The sequence below is a fragment of the Triturus cristatus genome, chromosome 2_2, assembly GCF_964204655.1.
Source record: "Triturus cristatus chromosome 2_2, aTriCri1.1, whole genome shotgun sequence".
In the NCBI taxonomy this organism is placed as follows: domain Eukaryota; kingdom Metazoa; phylum Chordata; class Amphibia; order Caudata; family Salamandridae; genus Triturus; species Triturus cristatus.
Genome location: NC_140582.1, coordinates 1,143,824,732 through 1,143,845,103, shown reverse-complemented (window position 1 = coordinate 1,143,845,103; position 20,372 = coordinate 1,143,824,732). Strand labels below are relative to the sequence as shown.

The 20,372-nt window shown below is 43.4% G+C and overlaps 1 protein-coding gene across 1 annotated transcript; it reads left to right on the top strand.

The window, feature by feature from the left end:
- Positions 1 to 8,692: 8,692 nt before the first annotated feature.
- Positions 8,693 to 9,676, top strand: LOC146863262 (olfactory receptor class A-like protein 1). The gene has a single exon (XM_085643353.1). It carries the CDS (start codon positions 8,693 to 8,695, stop codon positions 9,674 to 9,676), a length of 984 nt encoding a protein of 327 aa, XP_085499479.1.
- The last annotated feature ends 10,696 nt before the right edge of the window (positions 9,677 to 20,372 follow it).

The window sequence follows — 20,372 nt, the reverse complement described above, 5'->3', positions numbered from 1 at the left end:
GGATCGTGCTTTTGCCACCACTGCTCCTCTTTTGATCAAAAAAGACTTGTTATGGTCGCCATTAACTAATTTTCTCTCCCAATCTGCCCCTTAAACAGTTGTTTTATTGCTTTTTTTTTTTTGTCTCTTCCTTGGTCATTGTTCTCATACCGTTTCTTTTACTTTATATTTGCATTTATTAACTTACGGTAATTATATGATGCTTATTCTGTACATTGTTTGCATTTCCCCCCTCCCCTCCCTTTCTTTCTCCTTTCCTCTCTTTTCTACCCTCCCTGCCCTTTAATCAAAACCTTTTAAAATGCTTTTTCACTAAGTATATTGCCTATTTTTGTATTGGTATTTGCCAAATTGTATGATTTGAATTTTATTATTGTACTATTGCATTGCCTTTGTTTTTCTCTGTACTGATGTTCTACTTGGTTTATGATACTTAATAAAGCTTTCTAAACTCAAAAAAAAAATTAGTTCAGCGGTCAACTCGCCACAAGAGCTGTTCAAGACAGTGTCTAATCTATCAGACCTGGCTATTCCGCCCTCTCAGCCTCCCTCACAGCTTTTCTGTGAGAATTTAGTTGGATTTTTTTTAAACAAAGTTGAGGCGGTTTATAAAGAACTTATTTTAAATAATAGTTCAAACAATCAACAACAGGTTCTAAGCCGACAATTTCTAGACAGCTTCCAAGTTATCTCGCCAGAACGAATGTTGGAGCTCCTTAAATTAACTAAATCCAGTGCTCCCTCCGATCCCTGCCCTCCCAAGTTGATGCATAAAATTATGGATTGGATGGCGCATCCTTTTTCCTCATTGCTTAATAACATTATACGATCTCAAATTTTTCCCCAGGAGTGGAAAAACTTTACTATCTTACCTCTTCTTAAGAAACAATCCTTAGATCCAGCCGAACAACAGAATTATTGTCCCATATCGAGATTGCCTTATCCACACTCAGTTCCTGGAACAACAAGACATCTTAGATGAGGCTCAATTTGGCTTCAGGAAAGCCCACTTGACGGAAACTGCCCTACTTATTGTGGCGGAAGAGGTTATGGCGATTGTGGATCGGGGAGATAGAGCTGCGGTGGTCCTACTGGACCTATCTGCAGCTTTTGACACGGTCAGCCATGAAATTTTGAAGCAACGGCTATTAGACATAGTTGTCAATGGTACAGCTGTCCAACTACTATCCTCCTTTTTGGAGGAAAGAAAACAGTTTGTTAACTTAGGAGATTTCAGGTCAGATAATTTTTGCTTGCCTTGTAAAGTTCCACAAGGTTCCTCTATAAGTCCCACCTTGTTTAACATTTATGTAGCTCCTTTGATGAGTCTGATTCGATCTTTTGGATTTTACACACTATTGTATGCGGACGACACTCAGATTGTTGTTCCCATAACCCAAAATATTAACAAAGTAGCTATGCAATTTAAAAAATGCATTAATGCTTTAGTTCAATGGATGGGAAACCATTGCCTGAAATCGGATTCAGCTAAGACCAAAATTCTTCTCTTTGGATCTGATCTCGCTTTTTGGAACCAATTTTGGTGGCCAGAGGGATTGGGTGCTGTTCCTAGCCCAGTGGCTAAATCAAAAAATCTCTTAACAATATTCGATAGGAGGAGGAGCCAAGATGGCGACCGGGACGGCAGCGTAGATTCCCGGCTCCGTGAACCTCCGCATCCCGCACGGATATCCTGCATGAGATCCTTATTCTGCGCTACGCGATCGTGTTTGTAAACGAAAGTGGCAACCGATCGTGTGATCCTGAGGTTTCTGACTGCAGTACCGCCGGAGAAATCAGCGATTGAACTTTGCGGCCCGTGCGGTCCCGAAGCCGGGACCTCGAGTGGACGCCTTGGCCGGGCGGCAGTTTAACAACAGCGGCCTGTGGTGACTGGGTGGAGTCGGTCCGCCGGAGTGTTGCTCCCCTCGGCCTGCATTTTTCTGTGGTCGCTCCCCCCCTGCTGAGCGCTGCGGACCGAAGACATGCCCGGGTGTGCGATTCTCGGATTCTGTGGTGTTTGCCCCTGCCTTTGACTGTGAGCTGGCCGGACGCCGTCCCTGGTTCGCCCTGATCCTTGCGGGCTGCTCCCGGCTTTTTGCGGGAGCTGGTCCGTGGCGGAGACGACTATTGCCCGTGACCGCGCAACGGTTGCATCTGTTCCTCCCCCAGGATCCTTGTCTTCAGCGACATGGACCTTGAGGCGTTGGTCCCGGGGTCCTGGCCCCAATACGAGTCGGGCCTTCCCAGCGGCCATTTTGTCACTATGCAGCCTACCATCCTGTCCGCTGGGACGCAGCGGGACTGGGGGTGTGTGACGGTCGGGAGTGTGGCAGAGCGATCGGAGAGAGCTGCCCTGGGGTACGGCGACCTCCTGGAGGCCCTTGGTGCCCTTCATTACTCCTTGGCTCATGGCGCCGGGGTCCTGGGGAGGAAGCTAGATGGTGTGGTATCAGCGTTGGGACAGTGGCGGCATGCTGGTCCACCAGTACACAGTGGCTTTCCACACTGCACACAGGAGGAAGATGTTGCGGCCCCCCCCGCGATTAGTGTACAGCCGGACACTCCGGACAGTATGCTACCGTGTGGTCGGCTAACTGTGGGCTTGATCTGCTCCGGAGGTATTGGACCTGAGCGGAAGATGGAGGCCTTGTCCCGTGCGCGGTCTCTGGCGGCCCAGGGACGATTCCGGCAGCGTGTGTCTCATTCGACTGCTTCAGCCTGTCTGGACCTTGTGTGCAGTGTAAATCCTGTAAGTCCCTTGCTCACTTTGCCACTGGATTCAAGCAAGCCTGGCTGAAGACGGCTGAAATGCCAGAAACCGGTCCTAGGAAGCTTGTTTCTGGTCTAGGGAAGGCATGGCTTGGCAGTTCGGGCTGGACTGTTCCCATGAGGCACAGGGTCAGACTGATTTGCATATGGCCATGTCTGAACTGGGGTGGCAGAGTGGGCTAAAGAATGGTGATGGATCAAACCCAGATCTGTTGACTGGGTGTGAGTGTTTGATTGGTTCTGATGCACCGTCCATCACCACCCCCTTTTGTACTGCTGTGTAAATCCTGGGGCAGCACTGGAAAAGACGCCCCCCCATGAAGCGGTCCGTGCTGATGCTCAGAGACTTCCACCCCACCTGTGTGCGTCGCTTCCCGACTGTTTTTGGACACTCCTGTACCTTGGGACATCGGACATGGTGTTGGGTCGAGGGGCAGGCATGGGCAGAATTGCAAAGAGCGGTCAAGGCTGAGGCTGATCCTTCGGGAGTGGTCACCTAGTAGACAGGCGGACTCATGGTTGCGTGCTCTCATGGTTATTCGCATAGTTGGTGCATAATGCTCCCCACTCCCTCCCTCCTTTTTTGATATGATCAACTTGGTGCTGCTAATTGTTTGCCGTGGGGAGACTTCACCGTGCGGGAGGGAGAAGCCGGGGGTATGTTTTGAAGGCCCTCCTCCAGTTTTATTACATTTCTTCCGCCCCCCCGTCTGGGGGGGGCTCTTTCTTACTCCTTTTTTCCCTGTCTCTTCTATATTTCGGGTCTAGTTCCAGGGCGACAGGCACACTGCTGGGGGGTGGGGCCATACTCATTCGCAGAGGTGCAGGGTGGGGGGATGGGGGAGGGGACTCTTTAGTCTTTATCTCTTTTTCCATGGCCTCCTTTTTCTTCTCTGTTCCTTTTTGCTTGTTTTTCTGGGATCAGCGCGGTACACCTCTCTTATCATGAATCGCTTGCTCTTAATGTGTGCCACAGTTTCCGGGGGGTTCGCTGGGCTTTAGGTACGGGGACTTGTAGGCGCAACTATCTTTGATATTTCTCCCTATCCGTACTTTCCCGTGTCTGCGCCATTGATTCAATGTATTGCTGCTTGCTGCTTGCGTCTCTTATCCTAGCCCTTATCGCTGTTGGGAAACTGTTTGGCACCTGATCCTACTGTTTTGTTTTATCATAAAATGAAAAACCTTTTCTCTCCTGGTGTCCTACCTGAGCGGCTCATTGGCCGGACTATACTGTATTGTAGACTTTGCTCTCCGAGGTGCCGCCTGTGTTTACACGTGCTTTTATTGTTCTGATTGCTTAGCGGCCGGCCCCGGGGGGTTGTAGGCCCATACGTGTAAATGATTGAAACGTCAATAAAGGTTTTTCAAAAAAAAAAAAAAAAAAACAATATTCGATAGTACGCTGTCTTTTATAGATCATGCCAATCATCTTACATCATCCTGTTTCAACACACCTAAAATTTTGCAGAAAATTATTCCTTTTCTATCTTTGGAGCTACAGAAAACAATAGTCTCCTCTCTGGTCCTATCAAGATTGGACTATTGTAATGCCCTTTTGGTAGGTGCCCAGCAGGGTATTATAAAGAGACTTCATGGAATACAAAATGCAGCTGTTAGACTTTTGACAAACATCAACAAATCTGAGTCAGTGACCAAAGCTAGAAATGAGCTTCACTGGTTGCCAAATAAAGAGAGAATAGCTTTTAAAGCTTTGTGTATAGCTCACAAAGCGGTGCACTCTCATGGTCCCAAACTTCTTAGAAATAAACGGACCTGGTATACTCCTAACATACTATTGCGGTCTATAAATTCCATGACCTTGTCAGTTAACCATTTTAACAAAGTTAATTGGGGAGGGAGAAGCTTTGAGCTTTCCACATCCCGCCTTTGGAACACAATGCCAATCTCTATGAGAACCTGCTGTAATTTCCTGGCTTTTAGAAAGCTTCTTAAAACCTGGATTATTATTCTTCCGTTTTAATCTTGTATCTATTCTTACCTTTATTGCAAGCAGCACCGAGGCGCCTTTGGGCATACGCTGCACTTTATAAATTAAAATAACAAAATAAAGAAATTGGAGGTGTAATTGGTAACTCTGTTTGAATGTGGAGTAGGTACTTACCAGACTCTGGTGCTTCTGGTTGTCCATAGACGCTCTCGGGCGGAAGGATGGAACGCACCTTCTCCTCCCAGGAAGTGAAGTGCACAGGTGGTGCAGGAGCCACCGCTAGTCTGCTGGCTATGAGCATGTTCCCGGACCAGCAGTTTTTTGACCCACCTTCTCACATCATAGTACCTACCCTTGATATCATCCGTTGTGCGCAGGACAGGGGCTTCAGAGTTTACCTTGTTGACTATCCTGTCCCACAATCTATTTCTCTGGGAAAGGGGGGTCTGTTGGACTAGGTTCCCAATAACTGTGGCTCTACTCTGACTATTTCATCTATAAGCACTTCCGGCTCCTTCTTTGTGAACCGTGGCTGCTTCCTTGGGGCCATGGTGAGGGTGAATGTGAAGGTGAGTCTGAGTGTGAAGGTGAGGGTGAATGTGAATATGAAAAAGAGTGTGTGCTTGTAAGAATTGTTTTAAAATAAATTCTGTGCAAGTTGTGTAGTGGGGGAAGTGTGAGTGTATAAGGCAGAGAGCAGGAAAAATGTGGAGACTCCTGTGACCTAGCAGTAGTTCTGTTAGAGCAAAAGATCATGGCCATGTTTTTGGCCCTTTATATAGGTGGATTGGTGGGTGTGGCTAATATTTGAACATTTTGCGGGGTATTTTGGCAGTGCCAATGCTTGTTTTGACTGTTTTTATTAGTTTCCAGTTGCCATTTGTAACACCAACGGACATGGTTCAGAAATCGCGTCGGATGCATCGTCTTCTGTTCGTGGGAAAACCAAGGCTGATTTGAACAGGAATGCTGGTCTTCAGCATTTCCGGACGATTCGACCGCATCAGGCTTGTTTCCAGACGATTCGACCGCATCAGGCTTGTTTCCGGACGATTCGACCGCATCAGGCTTGTTTCCGGACGATTCGACCGCATCAGGCTTGTTTCCGGACGATTCGACCACATCAGGCTTGTTTCCGGACGATTCGACCGCATTGTTTCCGGACGATTCGACCGCATCAGGCTTGTTTCCAGACGATTCGACCGCATCAGGCTTGTTTCCGGACGATTCGACCGCATCCGGCTTGTTTCCAGACGATTCGACCGCATCAGGCTTGTTTCCGGACGATTCGACCGCATCCGGCTTGTTTCCAGACGATTCGACCGCATCAGGCTTGTTTCCGGACGATTCGACCGCATCAGGCTTGTTTCCGGACGATTCGACCGCATCAGGCTTGTTTCCGGACGATTCGACCGCATCAGGCTTGTTTCCGGACGAATCGATTGTGCGGATTAGTTTCCGACTGACTCAGTAGGAGTTTAAAATGCAATGCATCCTAATCTGTTGTTCGGGAAGCTCGCGTCGAGTCCTTTGGAAAGCATTGAGAAACAGATTTGTTCGGACTGCTTTCCTGACGAGATCGTAATCGGGCCCTCAGAGTCTTATTTAAGGTTTGAGAGGTGGGGAACTGTATCAAAAAGTTGGCTAATGCCCCATCCCATATGAAGTGTTACACATGCATTGTACCAAATGGCCCTCTAAACACTGTGATGGGATAATCCAGCATGTTTTAATGAAGTACCCTGCCTGTCAAAGTCCAATAAGGCCCCTAAGCTGCTTATTTAGAGGTTGATGGGAAGGGCATCTACCAAAAAGTGGTGGGTGTTCCGTCTGCCATATTTAGAGTGCTATTGACATCATTAATATGGCAGGCACCGCACTTTGGCAGATGTCCCAAATCAGCTCAGTTGTAAATAAGGCCCTAAATCCAAACAAAGTACTTGGGTGTGAAAAACTGAAAGGCCCACCCGAGCAGTGAACGTCATTGGCTATAGAACATGCTTTATCCTTTATTCTCAGAACTTTTGGCTCCAAAAGAAAATGTTTCAGTGCGAAGTCAGAACAAACTGTCTAATAGGGACCCTCATTGGCTTCTGCTTCAGTTTTATTATCGAGTTCACTTGACTTTAATGCTGTTTAGTACTGCTTAAACCTATGACATATTTCTCTGGAGAAAACCTGCTGAAAAGGCCACAGCTTCCAGGGTTTGAGCAAAATATTTTCTCAGTGAACACTACTCTAAATTATAAAGATAGTGCCTTGTTAAGTTGCAGGGCACAATAACTCCAAAATCAACAATTCAGTGTCGTACAAGTATTAAATTACACAATACTGATGTTTCTAAATGCTGTAGCTGCCACATTGTCTCTATGTGTAAACATTTGAAAACAAATCAAAGTAGTGAAACCATCTGGGGAGTGGTGGTGGTGGCGGTGGCGTGGGGTGGGGTTAAATCCTTCAGTGAAGAAGAAAGGAACTCCCATCTTTTGCTAAACTGCACTTAGTGACTAGTACATATGTATAAATTCACCCACAATTCTACATGATCTTACTTGAGATTGGTGTGTTACTCCTGAACCAGTTCCATAAGTGTCTGACAATCACAAACGAGATGCAAGTAGTGAAGTAAGTATTTGCTTCCAAAAGGATTGGGAGAGTGACGGCATAGGGGGTTGATGAGTGTCTGCAAAAAATGAGGGACTGGGTACTTGAATGAGTGTCTTACCAAAAACCTGTACCTGTTAAGACTTTCCGATTTGCCACACGTTTTGTGTATATGGATTGGGGCTGTGAATCCAGTCTATTGTTTGCAAATTTAACATTCAAAACAATAGCAATGAATTGTTTTTCTGCCGTACTTGCTTTAACGATTGTGCGGCTCTTACTGCTATAAACTACAGATTGAACTTGCTCTCAATGAATGATACTCCTTTTTCTGCTCTCAGGAAGAACCCTAAATAGGTACAGGGATGCATATAGATTGTGTAGAAAATACATCAACCTTGTCTTTTTATTGTCCTATTAGACCTATGGACTGGGGTTTCTTGAATAATATTTTAATACTACTAGCTTTGAAAATGGCTAGCATCTGACTGCACATCACTTCAGTACACATATAATAATGATTGATTACTAAATGCGTTTAATAAGAACACACACTGTGAGATAAATCTCTGTGAGGTGCCAATACAGACCCTAGGGTTATAAATTCCTTTCAGATCTACTTGCTGAGAAGACACAGCTTATGTCAAAAACGTATCACACCCGAAGTTCCCAATTTTTTACCTTTGTGACATTATATTTTCCAAATTTGCTGTGGCCCAGGTTCATATTTTCTATATGAGGAGTTAATTTCACTTTTATTAGAAGGCAATACACTGTCATACACATTTTTTTTACACACAATGGATTTGAGCAGCAGAACATTAGTTATTTTATGCAAAATATATCTTGCAAACGTCATGATTTTCACACAGAAGGGGGCTGCGAAAAAGAAAACCTTGCAACTGGTTTCCAATCTGCCCGGCCCATGCCCCATGCAACCCCCTTACCGACTCTGAGAGTGTGAAACAGGCTCCTGTTAACGTGCTCTTGCAAACCTTTCTGAACAGATGAACGGTGATGGAGTTTCTATTAGCTATTCATCGTCTTCCCATAATTTCTGTTAGTCATTCCTTGATCCACATTTCAGCATCATATCTTGTTGGCATAGGGTTTCCATGGCTATGCAAACAAAGGAAGCAGACTCGTTTCCTGCACCGTACCAGGTTATAAAAGCACTGTTAGTCGATTAGAGTTGAGCTAGAACAAAACCTAGCAGACCGGATAGCTCCGTCCATCTGGTCGCTGTATGAAGCTGTCATGAGATGGTCCAGCAGCAGAGACGCATAAAGAGCAGGCGGCGAACAGAGGAACCAATTGGAGAATTAAGGAAGCACTTAGAGGAAACACTTCAAAGCCACTTTGAAAATGATAGCAAGCCCTACAGGCATCTCTGCTGTCGTCATCTACTGTTGTGCCTTCTTTGGTACCACAGGCAACCTGATTGTCCTCTTCGCTTTCATCAGCAACGCCATCAAGCACAAATTCCTGCAGCCTCTGGACAGGATCATTGTGAACATGGCAATTGTCAACCTGCTGCTCTGTTGTTACAAGGAGATCCCTGGGCTGCTCCTTCTGTTCCGCACCAAGGTCTTCGAGGAGCTGGGGTGCCAGATTCTCCTCTACACCTACCACACGCTGAGGATGGTCAGCATCTGCTCGGTGGAGAACCTCAGCTTGCTTCACCTGATCAAGATCCAGCGGCCCAATCACCGCTGGTCAAAGTTAATCCACCGGCACCAGGGATTGTATGTCAACTGGACCCTGGCCGGATGTTGGGTGTTCAGCATCTTCCTCCACATCCCTTACCTCCAGTACAACACTGCTGCTGTGAATAAGCACAACAACACCATCGTCTACCTGACAAGCGCCAACTGTTTGGGCAAATCTGCCAGCGTCATCATTAAATTCATCACATACACATCGGTCACCATCGACTTCATCTCGATAATCATTGTGACTGTCCTTAACGTCTTCACTATCAACCTGATCTGCAAGCACCGGAGGCAGGTCAGGAGCATGCAGGCCTCTCACACTGCCGCGAGCAGCTGGAACAGACATTCAGTGCAGGCGACCAAGATCCTGCTCTCCCTCCTCTCCATCTACATCGTTTGCTGGATCTCCAGTGATATCATCTGGATTGCAATAATCTCTGGATTTATACAGGGAGAGATGGAAAACAGTTGGCTGAACAGCACATATGGCATCTTTTCATCTATCTATTACTCAGCGAGTGCCTGCGTCATGATCTTCGGCTACAGGAAGGTGAAGGACTACCTGGGGAAGGCACGCTGCTGCGGCAAAGATAGGAAACCGACGCCAGTGCTGAGTATTCACAAGGGTCAGACCTGAAAATTGACAACCAGCGCACTCAATGGTTATCAAACCGGCGCATCTACAAACGTCTTACCGTACTTCGGTGGAGACAGGACAGTTAAACTGTTTGACATTTTTCCACAAGGTCATGAGTTGAAACGAGATCTTTGTGGGTAGAGATCAAAAGTTCATGTGTCTTTGGGGTCTTATTCAGTAGGACAAGAGGTGAGTTGGGCGGGTCCCAGCCTCATTCCCAATTTTTATGCCTTTATTTGACATGTAAATTTACACATGGGACAAAATTGAAACACTGTTAGTTTTCAATGCAGGGAGTCCCGTGATGTCTGTGGCGACAAAAGTCTTATCCTTCCTGCAATGACCTCTATGAATACCGGAAAGTAACCCATGGAACCTGGACTCAGCCTCCAATGTACCACCTTGTATTTTCTGATTGTGGCAACTAGATTTGTCCTGTATATTCCATTAGCCACCAAGAAAGAACTCAGCTTGTGCTTTCCAGGGCACCCCTGGGGCACCAGACAATGTTCTATTAAGGTATGGAAGGATGGATAAAGCATGGCTTCCTGTTTATTTGTGCCATGGACAATGTAAAAGAGATAACATGCCCAGGACCTAGTGCACCTATATCTTCTATACCAGAATATACACCATCATCAGTGCAAATAAATCAAGGTTACTGAGGTCTTAGGCAGTAATGTAGGGATTGTTTTAGTGCTTTGAGGAATGTGTTTCCATGTCTCACTTTTAATAAACACTGAGACCCCCCCCCCTAAAAGCACTATTGTCCTCTGCTTTTTCTGATTAGCCTGAGAAAGGACATTCTCTCAGACATAAGCTCTGATTCAGACTGGCTATTATTGAACTCTGAGGATCAGGCTGGCCTTCTCTTTCAGGTACCACTGTCAACATGCGCTTATTGGCAATTACTACACACATGAATTAATTCAGCTACATTATGAGCTAATAACACAATTCATTCAAACACAGGCAGCACAGTGAGCTAATGTGAATAACGTAAAGACTTCATTCAAGAAACAGAAAAGATCAGGGGAAAACCGATAGCTAAATGTTTTATAGAGGAACCCTTTAACACTGCAATTACCTACAAAGACATCTCTCTCAGAAGTTCCGATCTCAGTGGTGCTGACTCAGACTTTTGTTCTTTCATGGTTGATTAAATGAGTACCACTGGCAGCAGTACTGGCTCATTCTGCTATTTTGATTTACAAGTCCCGTGCGTGCTTTACCAATGCTCGTTGACATTATTCGAGAGATAAATGCACACGCTGTGCAGAGGGGAACGCTTAAGAGCCGTGTCCAGCAGAAATGTCCCGGATGTACCACGGCTCTCATTCATTCAGTTCGTCTGCCGGTGATGAGATGCCTGCTGTGAATGTGTTTGCTGAATCTGGGCGCTTTCAACACCTGCTGAATGAATGAATGAATAGCGTGAAGGTGTTCGCTCCACCTGCAGATGTACCTATTATGACAAAGCGTCTCAAGGCTCAAATTGTTGAGGAAAGGCAACAGGCCACCACCTGTGCACAATAAATGAAAAACACTGCACGGTGTGCGTCGATGTGTGTTTGAAGAGCCTTTAGCAAGCACCTACAGTGGAATTATGTGGCATCAATTCTATGCCACTGAATTAGTTCTATGGTCTGTTCATCTGCGCTTGGTTTCTGCCTCCAGGATATTTGTGTATTTATTTGTGTTTTTCTACAGCGCAAATTAAACCTCTATAGAAGCACAGTACGTCACATGGAATGCAACAACATACAGAGAAATATACCATATGTACTGTTACATTATTTTAACTTGTGAGGACACAGCTCAGGTAAACTCGCACATCTGTACAATCGAACAAGAATTGAAGGTCAAAATGAAAAATCAAAAGAGCGAATTGTAGGTCGCAAAAGGTAACGCTGTTGAAAAGGCAGGCATTCAAATGACTTTTTCTACTATTAATACGGATGATGTGTCCTGTTTGTGGGTGGAAACCCCGTGAAAAGCCAGCTTTAATATGCGAGATTTTCTGAAACTCCGAAAGGAAATGGAAAGCTTCTGAGCTCGGTGGTCCACAGGTGGTCCACAGACTCAGTTCATGCTGAACTATAAGGGAGAGGTTAAATAACCCTCTGGCCTCCATTAGAAGCCCCCTGAAAGTGTTAGATTCTGGGGTGATGGACTCACATATTCAGCTTTCTGGAACACGGCCTGCTCTTTCACGAAAAGCTGCCTTTAGTGGGGCAAGGTGGATTTTAGGGATACCCAAGTCAGAAAGTAGGTGCCTTGATCAAGCTTCAAAAGGACTGATTTCAATTCAGCAGGGATGCTTGTCTATTTTGCGTGAATGAGTCTAATTTGGCGCTGAGTGTCACTGGCAAGAATGTTTATGTGGTTTGGTGAGGTCAGATTTTGGACACCGTTCAATCAAATGGATTTAGTGAAAGAAACCAAGACTGGGACGGGGCAATGAGAAGAGGGCGCAATTTCACATGCTGAAGGAACTTCCAAGACTGAAGGGTGGGAAGGATTTTTGCAATACACAGTCTGAGATATGTGAGTGCTTCAGGATAGAATTGAGGGGTTCCACGATCAGACTGAAGAGAGTGTGTTTTTAGTGAGAGCCGTGTGGAACACCTTGAAGAAGAGGCGAGGGCTTGGAAAGAGCGTGATGGACCGTTTCATTTGCTAAATGCGATTCCCCAGGAAAACCATCTCATAATTGTCACATCTTGTCCTCCAAGAGGGGAATGATCATCCGTATCACATGCAGGAGAAAGAGCTAGAAGAAAAAGAAGGCAAGGATTGGATTTATCAAGTAATCATTCATGAAGCATCTTCGACTGCTCACAACAGCAGTCTCAGCGCTGAATCCATTTCTGAAAAAACATCTGGAACTCGACTGCAAATCATTGAAAAGGATACTTTAAGCTATGAATTGTTCCTGCAGTGTTGTGATTCAGCCTTCCAGGGCATTGGCAAGAAAGGGAAGGTTAAACAGAAGACACGGGTCACTGAGGTCTCCTGGATCTGCCACACCTTTGTAGCAAGGACTTGTACTTTTCTTGATACTACCAGGCAACACTTTCTGGACAGTGTACACCCTGAGTATCTACGCTCCAGTATTAATGGCGCACAATATTGAGGACAAAATATGGAAAATAAACTTTTGATGGGTAAGTCTAGATTGTCTATACCTAACTCTACATCCATGTACCTTATTGATATATATGTATCTTCAATGCATGTAGATGTTGTGTTAGTATTAGTAAATCTATACTTCCATATGTGCACTTACGTTTCATAGTTTGTCCCTTGATATTCCGTCTTTGATATTCTTGCACCACAATATTCTGGGGGTCAATATTGAGAAGTACAACCTTTTTGTACCACAGAGGTCTTACTCAAGTCAGTGACGTAAGGAGTGATGGTGGTGCTCATCTTCCTACGAAGAGAAGCTCGAATAGAGAAATGTGAGTCTGCTCTGAGAATTAGGATGGTGTTTATCAGGTTATTGAGTAGCCTCCTAAAACGATGCCTGCTCGTCCTCACATTTACAGGTTTGGGCATTTAAAAGAATATATGACGTTACTTCGCATGCGTTTAGTACGCATGCCATTACTACGTGGTCGTTAGTACGACCGCGTTTTTAGTTCGCATACCTTTCCTACGCAATTCGGAACAACGAATTGCTGTAGGGGGTGCTGGATGTTGGAATAGTATAATTTACTATTCCAACTCCAGTCTATGCGGACACTAGGGAAGGTGTTGGATTTTAAATCCAACACCTTCCCCCCCCTAACGCAAGTTGCTGTCCCGACTTTCGTAGGAAAGGTATGCGAACTAAAAACGCGTGCGTACTAACGTGCGCGTAGTAATGGCATGCGAAGTAACGCATGCTAAGTAAACGCCGTTTACCATTTAAAATTATGGCATCCTTTGTTGATTAAGAAAGTTCACTCTTTTCTACTTTATCATAAATGAAACTGGAGGATTTTACACAGTTTTCATTTGCGTTGTTGTCGACATTCCAAGTGTAGAGGTGGACAGAGTTCGGTTTCATGATATCAAAAAGCTCCTTATTGCACTTTTCTGAAGAATGTGCCTTTAAACTAAAAGAATGAGTTTTTTTGTATTTTTTACAGTTATTTTGTAGAGTTTCAAGTACCTGCGACGAGGGCTTTTGTCAGGGTACGCGTTCCTAAGCTTTAACAGATTTTCTCTCATCATTTAGTTCTTTTTTAGAGAAACACCCTGCGGATTCTTGGTTTTGTCTTTTCGATGTTAGCAGGGTACTCCTAGCCTGCAATGCCCAGGATGACCTCATCGCATTGCTCCATGAGCTGGCTATTCTCAGCCAATGGGGATGTCTAGGACATGGTATAAAACCTTTTATTTCAGCTCGAGGCCATAACAAGCACACAAATAGGCAATGATAATACATTAATAATAAATATTCAAAAAATACATATTATAAAAACAAATGCACCTAAAAACACCTTAAAACTATCATATGTACAGAGAAAAAGTGCTCAAAACAAGAAAAAAACAACTTTAAGAATGCAGATTTTGTTGCATTTGCACACGTTAACACAGTAGCACCAGATACTTAACGGTTCGGAACGCTGGGTTTAGCCCTGGTTTTCCACATCGCCAGCAAGTGACGGGAGAGTGCAGAAACCAATGGTTAACTAATGTTGGTTTTTAATATCTTGAGGGCAAGCCTGTGCGCTTTGATCCCCAAATTCTGACAAAGTTGTAAAATCCAACACCGCTTACTAGTTGAGTAGGCTGAGCAGAAAATCAATATGTGTTCTAAAGTCTCCTTCGATGCCCCACATGCTGGGCACAGCTGTTCATCTGCCCTAGGGGGTTCGACCTATTTGGCTGTAAATGAACAGAGGGGCAAGGTCCCATAACGGAACAACGAGAACAAGATTTTATATTTTTTACATTTTATAATATGTTTATGAAAAAACTAAATTTTACGGAAATCTTGGACATGAGCTCTAAATTCTTAAACAATATTACCATATTATGGCTTGACAGGTCAGCTGTCTGCAAGACATAAAAGTAGACCTAAGCACTGCACTGGCTCATTCAATTCTATGTCACCTATGCACATTCTTTACAGAAAGCAATCCTTAACTGTTTCTTTTCCAAGCCCTGGTATACACGATAGGTCTACCTTTAATGTGATACAACTGCATTTTTGCATGCAACACATGAGAACAATTTTTATGAATGCTTGTGTTTGAATGCGTTCACACAACAAAGCCCGGCCCTTTTGGCTTTGTCAGTGTTTGTTTATTTTTATGTAGGGCTTAATGCAGAACTTCCTGTATTTCTGCAAGCCGCAAATACCGATTCCTATTAAAGTTCCTCTTTCCTTTGTGACCCAGCTTCCTTATTTCTGAACCAGATTATAATTAATGGCGTTCACAGCAACTGTGATTGCACCAGCTCCCAATACCCCAGTGGCTTGGAGTTCCAGTTTGTTGTGCTCTGTTGTTGTGGCTGTTAGAGGTGGGATTACTTTAATTGTACTTTTGATGAAATTAAGGGTGGGCAGAGCTGGCGTAGTGCCTCTACGCGAAGCTCCACTGAGTTTGAAAAAAACTCAGTGGACCCCCCTCCCTTGCACACGGTACATGGATGTTTACATGTTTTCTCATTGCCGGCTTGACTGCGTTCCTTATCTGGGCCGCAGGACAAGGTGCAATGGAAAAAGGCATTTTTAGGTCTCGCCTGACCCAGCGCATGCGCTGGTCTGGCGAGACTTATTGAGAGGGCTCCAAAAAGTGCTACCAGGCCAGCCTAGAGCTACAGTGCATGTGCGCGGGCGCGCGCGCCGCGCTTTACCGCGATTACTTTCTCTTTCACGGCCCCACAGCCGCTTTAATGTTTGATCTCGATCGCGATCACTTTCACTTTCGCGGCCGCTTTGCATAGCCAATAGGTCTCGCTTTTGGGACCTTATAAGTATTTTGTTATGCAACTGTTGCATAGCTAAACACTTATAAGGTCCCAAAGGCGAGACCTATTGGCTATGCCAATGCTTGTTCTTACAGCCTACATGGCGGTCGCATCGTAATTTGGCAGGTGGAACTGCTGAATACACGTCGCGCGGTTCCATTCCCCCGGCGTCCGACCGCCATCGTAATCATGCCCGGAATGTTTAATACCCCTCAAGATTCTCGGTTGCTGGCTTGCATTTCTTGCCCGTTTGTTTAAATTAGCTGGCATGTTGAGTTTTGTGTCCAGGGTAATGCCAAGGAACATCGTGCACTGAATGAACCCGGCTTTCAGTTTAGACCATTAAGTGAGTCAAGTCAAGACTGAACCGGGGTGCAACTCTGGGGAGGTGAGATGAGGAGACATTCTGTTTTGATGGGGTTCTGTTTGAGGTGTTGTAATGTCATCCAGGATTGCATACCTTCTAGGATAGAGATATGATTTATTCAAGGGAGAAGAATGTTGAGTTAAAGCTGGATGTTGTGGGAATAGTTACAGGAATGGCTGAGCATAGAGCCAAGGCGTTCAATGCACAGGCTGAAAAGTGTTGGAGAGAGTACTCGAGTCCTGTAGATCACCTTGCTGGGTAGTGGAGGGTTCCAATAGGGAGTTGATTACTTTCTTTCATTGGTTTCAGTCTTTGAGGGAGGGGGAACCCAGCTATATGAGTATGGGGTGATTTACTGTATTGAATGCTGTGGTGGGGTGTACATGGATGAGAAGGCATGAATCTCTGTCATCTAGGATGTGACATGCATTACCCACAATTGGCAGCATGACCGCCCCTGTGCTGCAGCCGTCTCTAAATCCTGATTGGAAAGTGTCCAGTAGACCATCACGAATGTGATATTTAGGTACAAGGCAACACAGCTCTCGATGACTGTGGTTAAATAAGGAAGGGGTCTTACTGGGCAAATGGTGTTTAATCTACATGATCACCTTTTGTATTCTTCAGGATGGGGGTTTCTTAGCTTAGTTTTAGGGACTCTGTTATAAATGCATGCCAGGGGACGTTTCCTATGCAATAGAGTTCCATGTGTGTGTCATGGAATTCCATTCTTGTTTGCCTTGGAACTGGCCTCTCCGGTTGGAGCTGTAGCGCCTGGTCTAAAAATGTCACAGCGTTATTGCCTGCATAAACTTCTTTATCGTCACACTGTTTTCTTGATAAATATATTTCTTACTACCCCTTTTTTTACGGCAGCAATTTAATATTGCATACGATCTGAAGGTCAGTAATATTCTTGGATGCCAATCATCCAGCCTCATTTAGGAGCACATAAGTCTATAAACTTCATTATTCAACTTCTTTGAATTCAGTATTATAGTCAGTCCTTTTTCTCCTTTTCTTCTAGGAAATCAGAGGCACTTTATAATATTGAGAGGCCTATTCCTCAGTATCCTGAATAAAATCTACTGGCTACTCCATGCACATAGAAAGCATGTCCGAGGGCAGCGCGCCCACGGTAAGAGTACGATAAATATGATGTAACTCGATATGTATTTGAGCACATAAGAAATAGGTAGTGATAATAATCTAAGGACTCTATCTCCATTTTTTCATTATCTTTATAAAACTAAGAGGCTATATTGTCTCATTTTTATCCATATCTGAATATGAAAAGAGGAAGCATACATGATGTTCAAACAGAGGCCTACGATTTGAACTAATCTACGCACAGAATAACTAGAACAATTACCAGGTTTCAATAAAATTACGACATTTCTCATTAAAATCACCTACCATGATAGTTTGATACAGTTTGAGGTTATTTTGGTGAATATGACACCCAGATCCAGCAGGTGGTGGATATTAGTGGTTAAAAAATAAAAAATATCACACTATATCGTTGGCATAGTACTCTCTCTGTATATATATATATTATCCACTGGTGGTCGCCAGTAGATAGTTATAGTTAGGACCGTGTTTCCATAGGAAATCTCAAAATTCTATTTTGAATAACTTTGGCGCCGGTTGACGAATCTTCGCGAAATTTTCAAAACTAATGGGACACTCCGCTCAGCTCCTACCCTGAAAGTCTCGGGGTGATTCGTTAAGCGGGGGCCGAGAAAAAAGGGGGGTCCCAAAACGCGTTTTCCCCATGCATTTTTCCATAGTACCTTTAGTCGAAGGTACAGCCCGAACGGCTGAACAGAATTACTTGAAATTTGGCAGAGAGGTAGTCCTCAGGTCAGGGATGTGCCTTTTGCATATATGGAGTCAATCTGTTCAGTAGTTCCTGAGAAAATTGCATTTAAAAGCACATACATATCTATAGCCGCGCACGGTACGCGCACTTTGCCATGCGCGAGCGTAATTCTGATTGGTGGATTCATGACAGTCAACATTCGAATCGGTCAAAATCAGGAAGTGTCGGCCGCCATTTTGTTTGTTATCAGTGCGAGAGTGGAAAAGGAAGGTGGCGCACGTGAAAAGGGGGCAGGGAGAGAGTTCCTGACCCCCTAGCCTTTGTCAGGGGGTCCCTGAAGGACCCCGAAGGCAGAAAAAAACAGTTACATTTTTTTTTTTTAAATCGCGGGGGTATTTTAATTTTAATACGTAGTTTATTGTAAAATAAATATATTAAAAAAATAATAATACATACATAATTTAGCATTTAAAAAACCGTACAAATTCACTGAAAAAACCATAGGTTTCACACACGTTATAGTTAGGAATTAGCATTTAAAAAACCTTGCAAATTCACTTAAAAAACCATAGGTTTCACACATGTTATAGTTAGGTGGATATTTCACTCGTAAAAAACCAATGAAATTCCCCCGTTATAGTTACTTCAGATAACTATAACTCGCGCGACCGCCACTCTGTCACAAGGATGATGTCATCAGTGATGTCAAGAGTGATGCCACTGACCATGTCATGAGTGATGTAATATGTGACGTCATGAGCACAGGATTGCGGGCGCGCGAGTTATAGTTATCTGAAGTAACTATAACGGGGGAATTTCATTGGTTTTGTACGAGTGAAATATCCACCTAACTATAACATGTGTGAAACCTATGGTTTTTTAAGTGAATTTCATTGGTTTTTTAAATGCTAATTCCTAACTATAACGTGTGTGAAACCTATGGTTTTTTCAGTGATATATATATATATATATATATATATATATATATATATATATATGTATATAAAAAATATATACACAAATATCCTACACAAAACCAATACACTAACAGCTCACCTTCCTCACGTTACTAATGATTCCTTGTCGAAGAAAGAGTCTGCTTTTTTACTAATATTTAGCACCTTTGCACGACAATAGATGCATTTTAAAAACACCTAGAATACCCTAAGAGCATGACTTATTAGCAAAATATGTTCCCTTTGAACTATGTTAAACATGACTCATGCATGTTCTGGCCCTATAAAGCGAAGATAATCATTTTGACAAACTTTTCTTAATCAATAAATTCCACTTTTCCTTATGTTTACAGATAATTCCCCGTCCTACTCTACATTAACACTGCACAAATTTTGGTACTGAAGAAGGTGGTTCAAATACATTTTTCTCTGTCCACCGAAACGTACGTCGACCATTGACGCTAAGGAACCGTTTGATTGGAAAAAAATCTAAAAAGAACAAAAAGCAAACCATAATTTTTAGAACAGAAAACAAAGAAGAGAAATAATGTTTGTCTGATTTTGATAAATTTGGAAATTTTCAACACATGTTTTCAATATAAAATTGTTTGTTGAAACATTTCATGTACGGTTCCCTCTCATGTGCTATACGAGCTAGAATTTTAATTTTACACTTGTGGGTGACAGGATGAATGATTGGTATGTTATGGAGTGAATATGTTGTTTTTAATGGTTGAGTATGTAGGGGTATGATTTATTCATAAGAATAATGTGTAATTTGCATTTTTCTAATAGACATACTAAGTTAATTTATTGATTTTTCAAACTTTATGAACATTTAACCAAAAAATTATTGTATGAATTTAGAAAATGAGTAAAAAAAAAAAATTAAAATTATGTTTTTTTACAAAATGGATGTATCTAATTCAAGATTTCTCCAGAATAATTGTTCTATTTTGTAGAAAGGGGCCCAGCATATTTAGTATGAGATAGTAAAGAAATATAGGTCAGATAGAGGTTCTGTATATGCTTTGTTCTATTCTTCCCCCTCCTTTAGGACCTTAAATTACATTAGGGGGTACCTTTTCTCTATTCATAAACTTCCTGCGTTTCCTGAAAGAAATGATCTTCTTTTTCTACGACAGACTCTTTTAATGATCTATTTACGATTTCAGTCAGTAGGGAGGTAGAGATGCCCCTAGGTGTTTCACGTGTTAAGTGGTAGAAATTATCTTCCTCAAGAGAGCCCAATTTAGAAAGTACCAAATTGCTTTGTAGCTAGGTTTACTCTCTGTAAGTCAATCAAATACATACGTAAGGCACACATTATGTTTGAGCATAACAACCAAGTTATACCTCTGTGGTGCAGAATGTAGTGCCCACTCTAGACAAAATGGAATCTCCTAGGATTCTTCACAGCACTTTTGCAGTGACTACAATAACACATTAAATAGCTAGCAGCTTGTCCATAAATGAACCAGGCAAGCAGGTGCACTGACCTCATCAAAGATGGAAACATGTGACACAAAGACAAGACTGAAATCTTGTAAGCAAAAAAAACAATGGATTTCAATTGCAAAAATT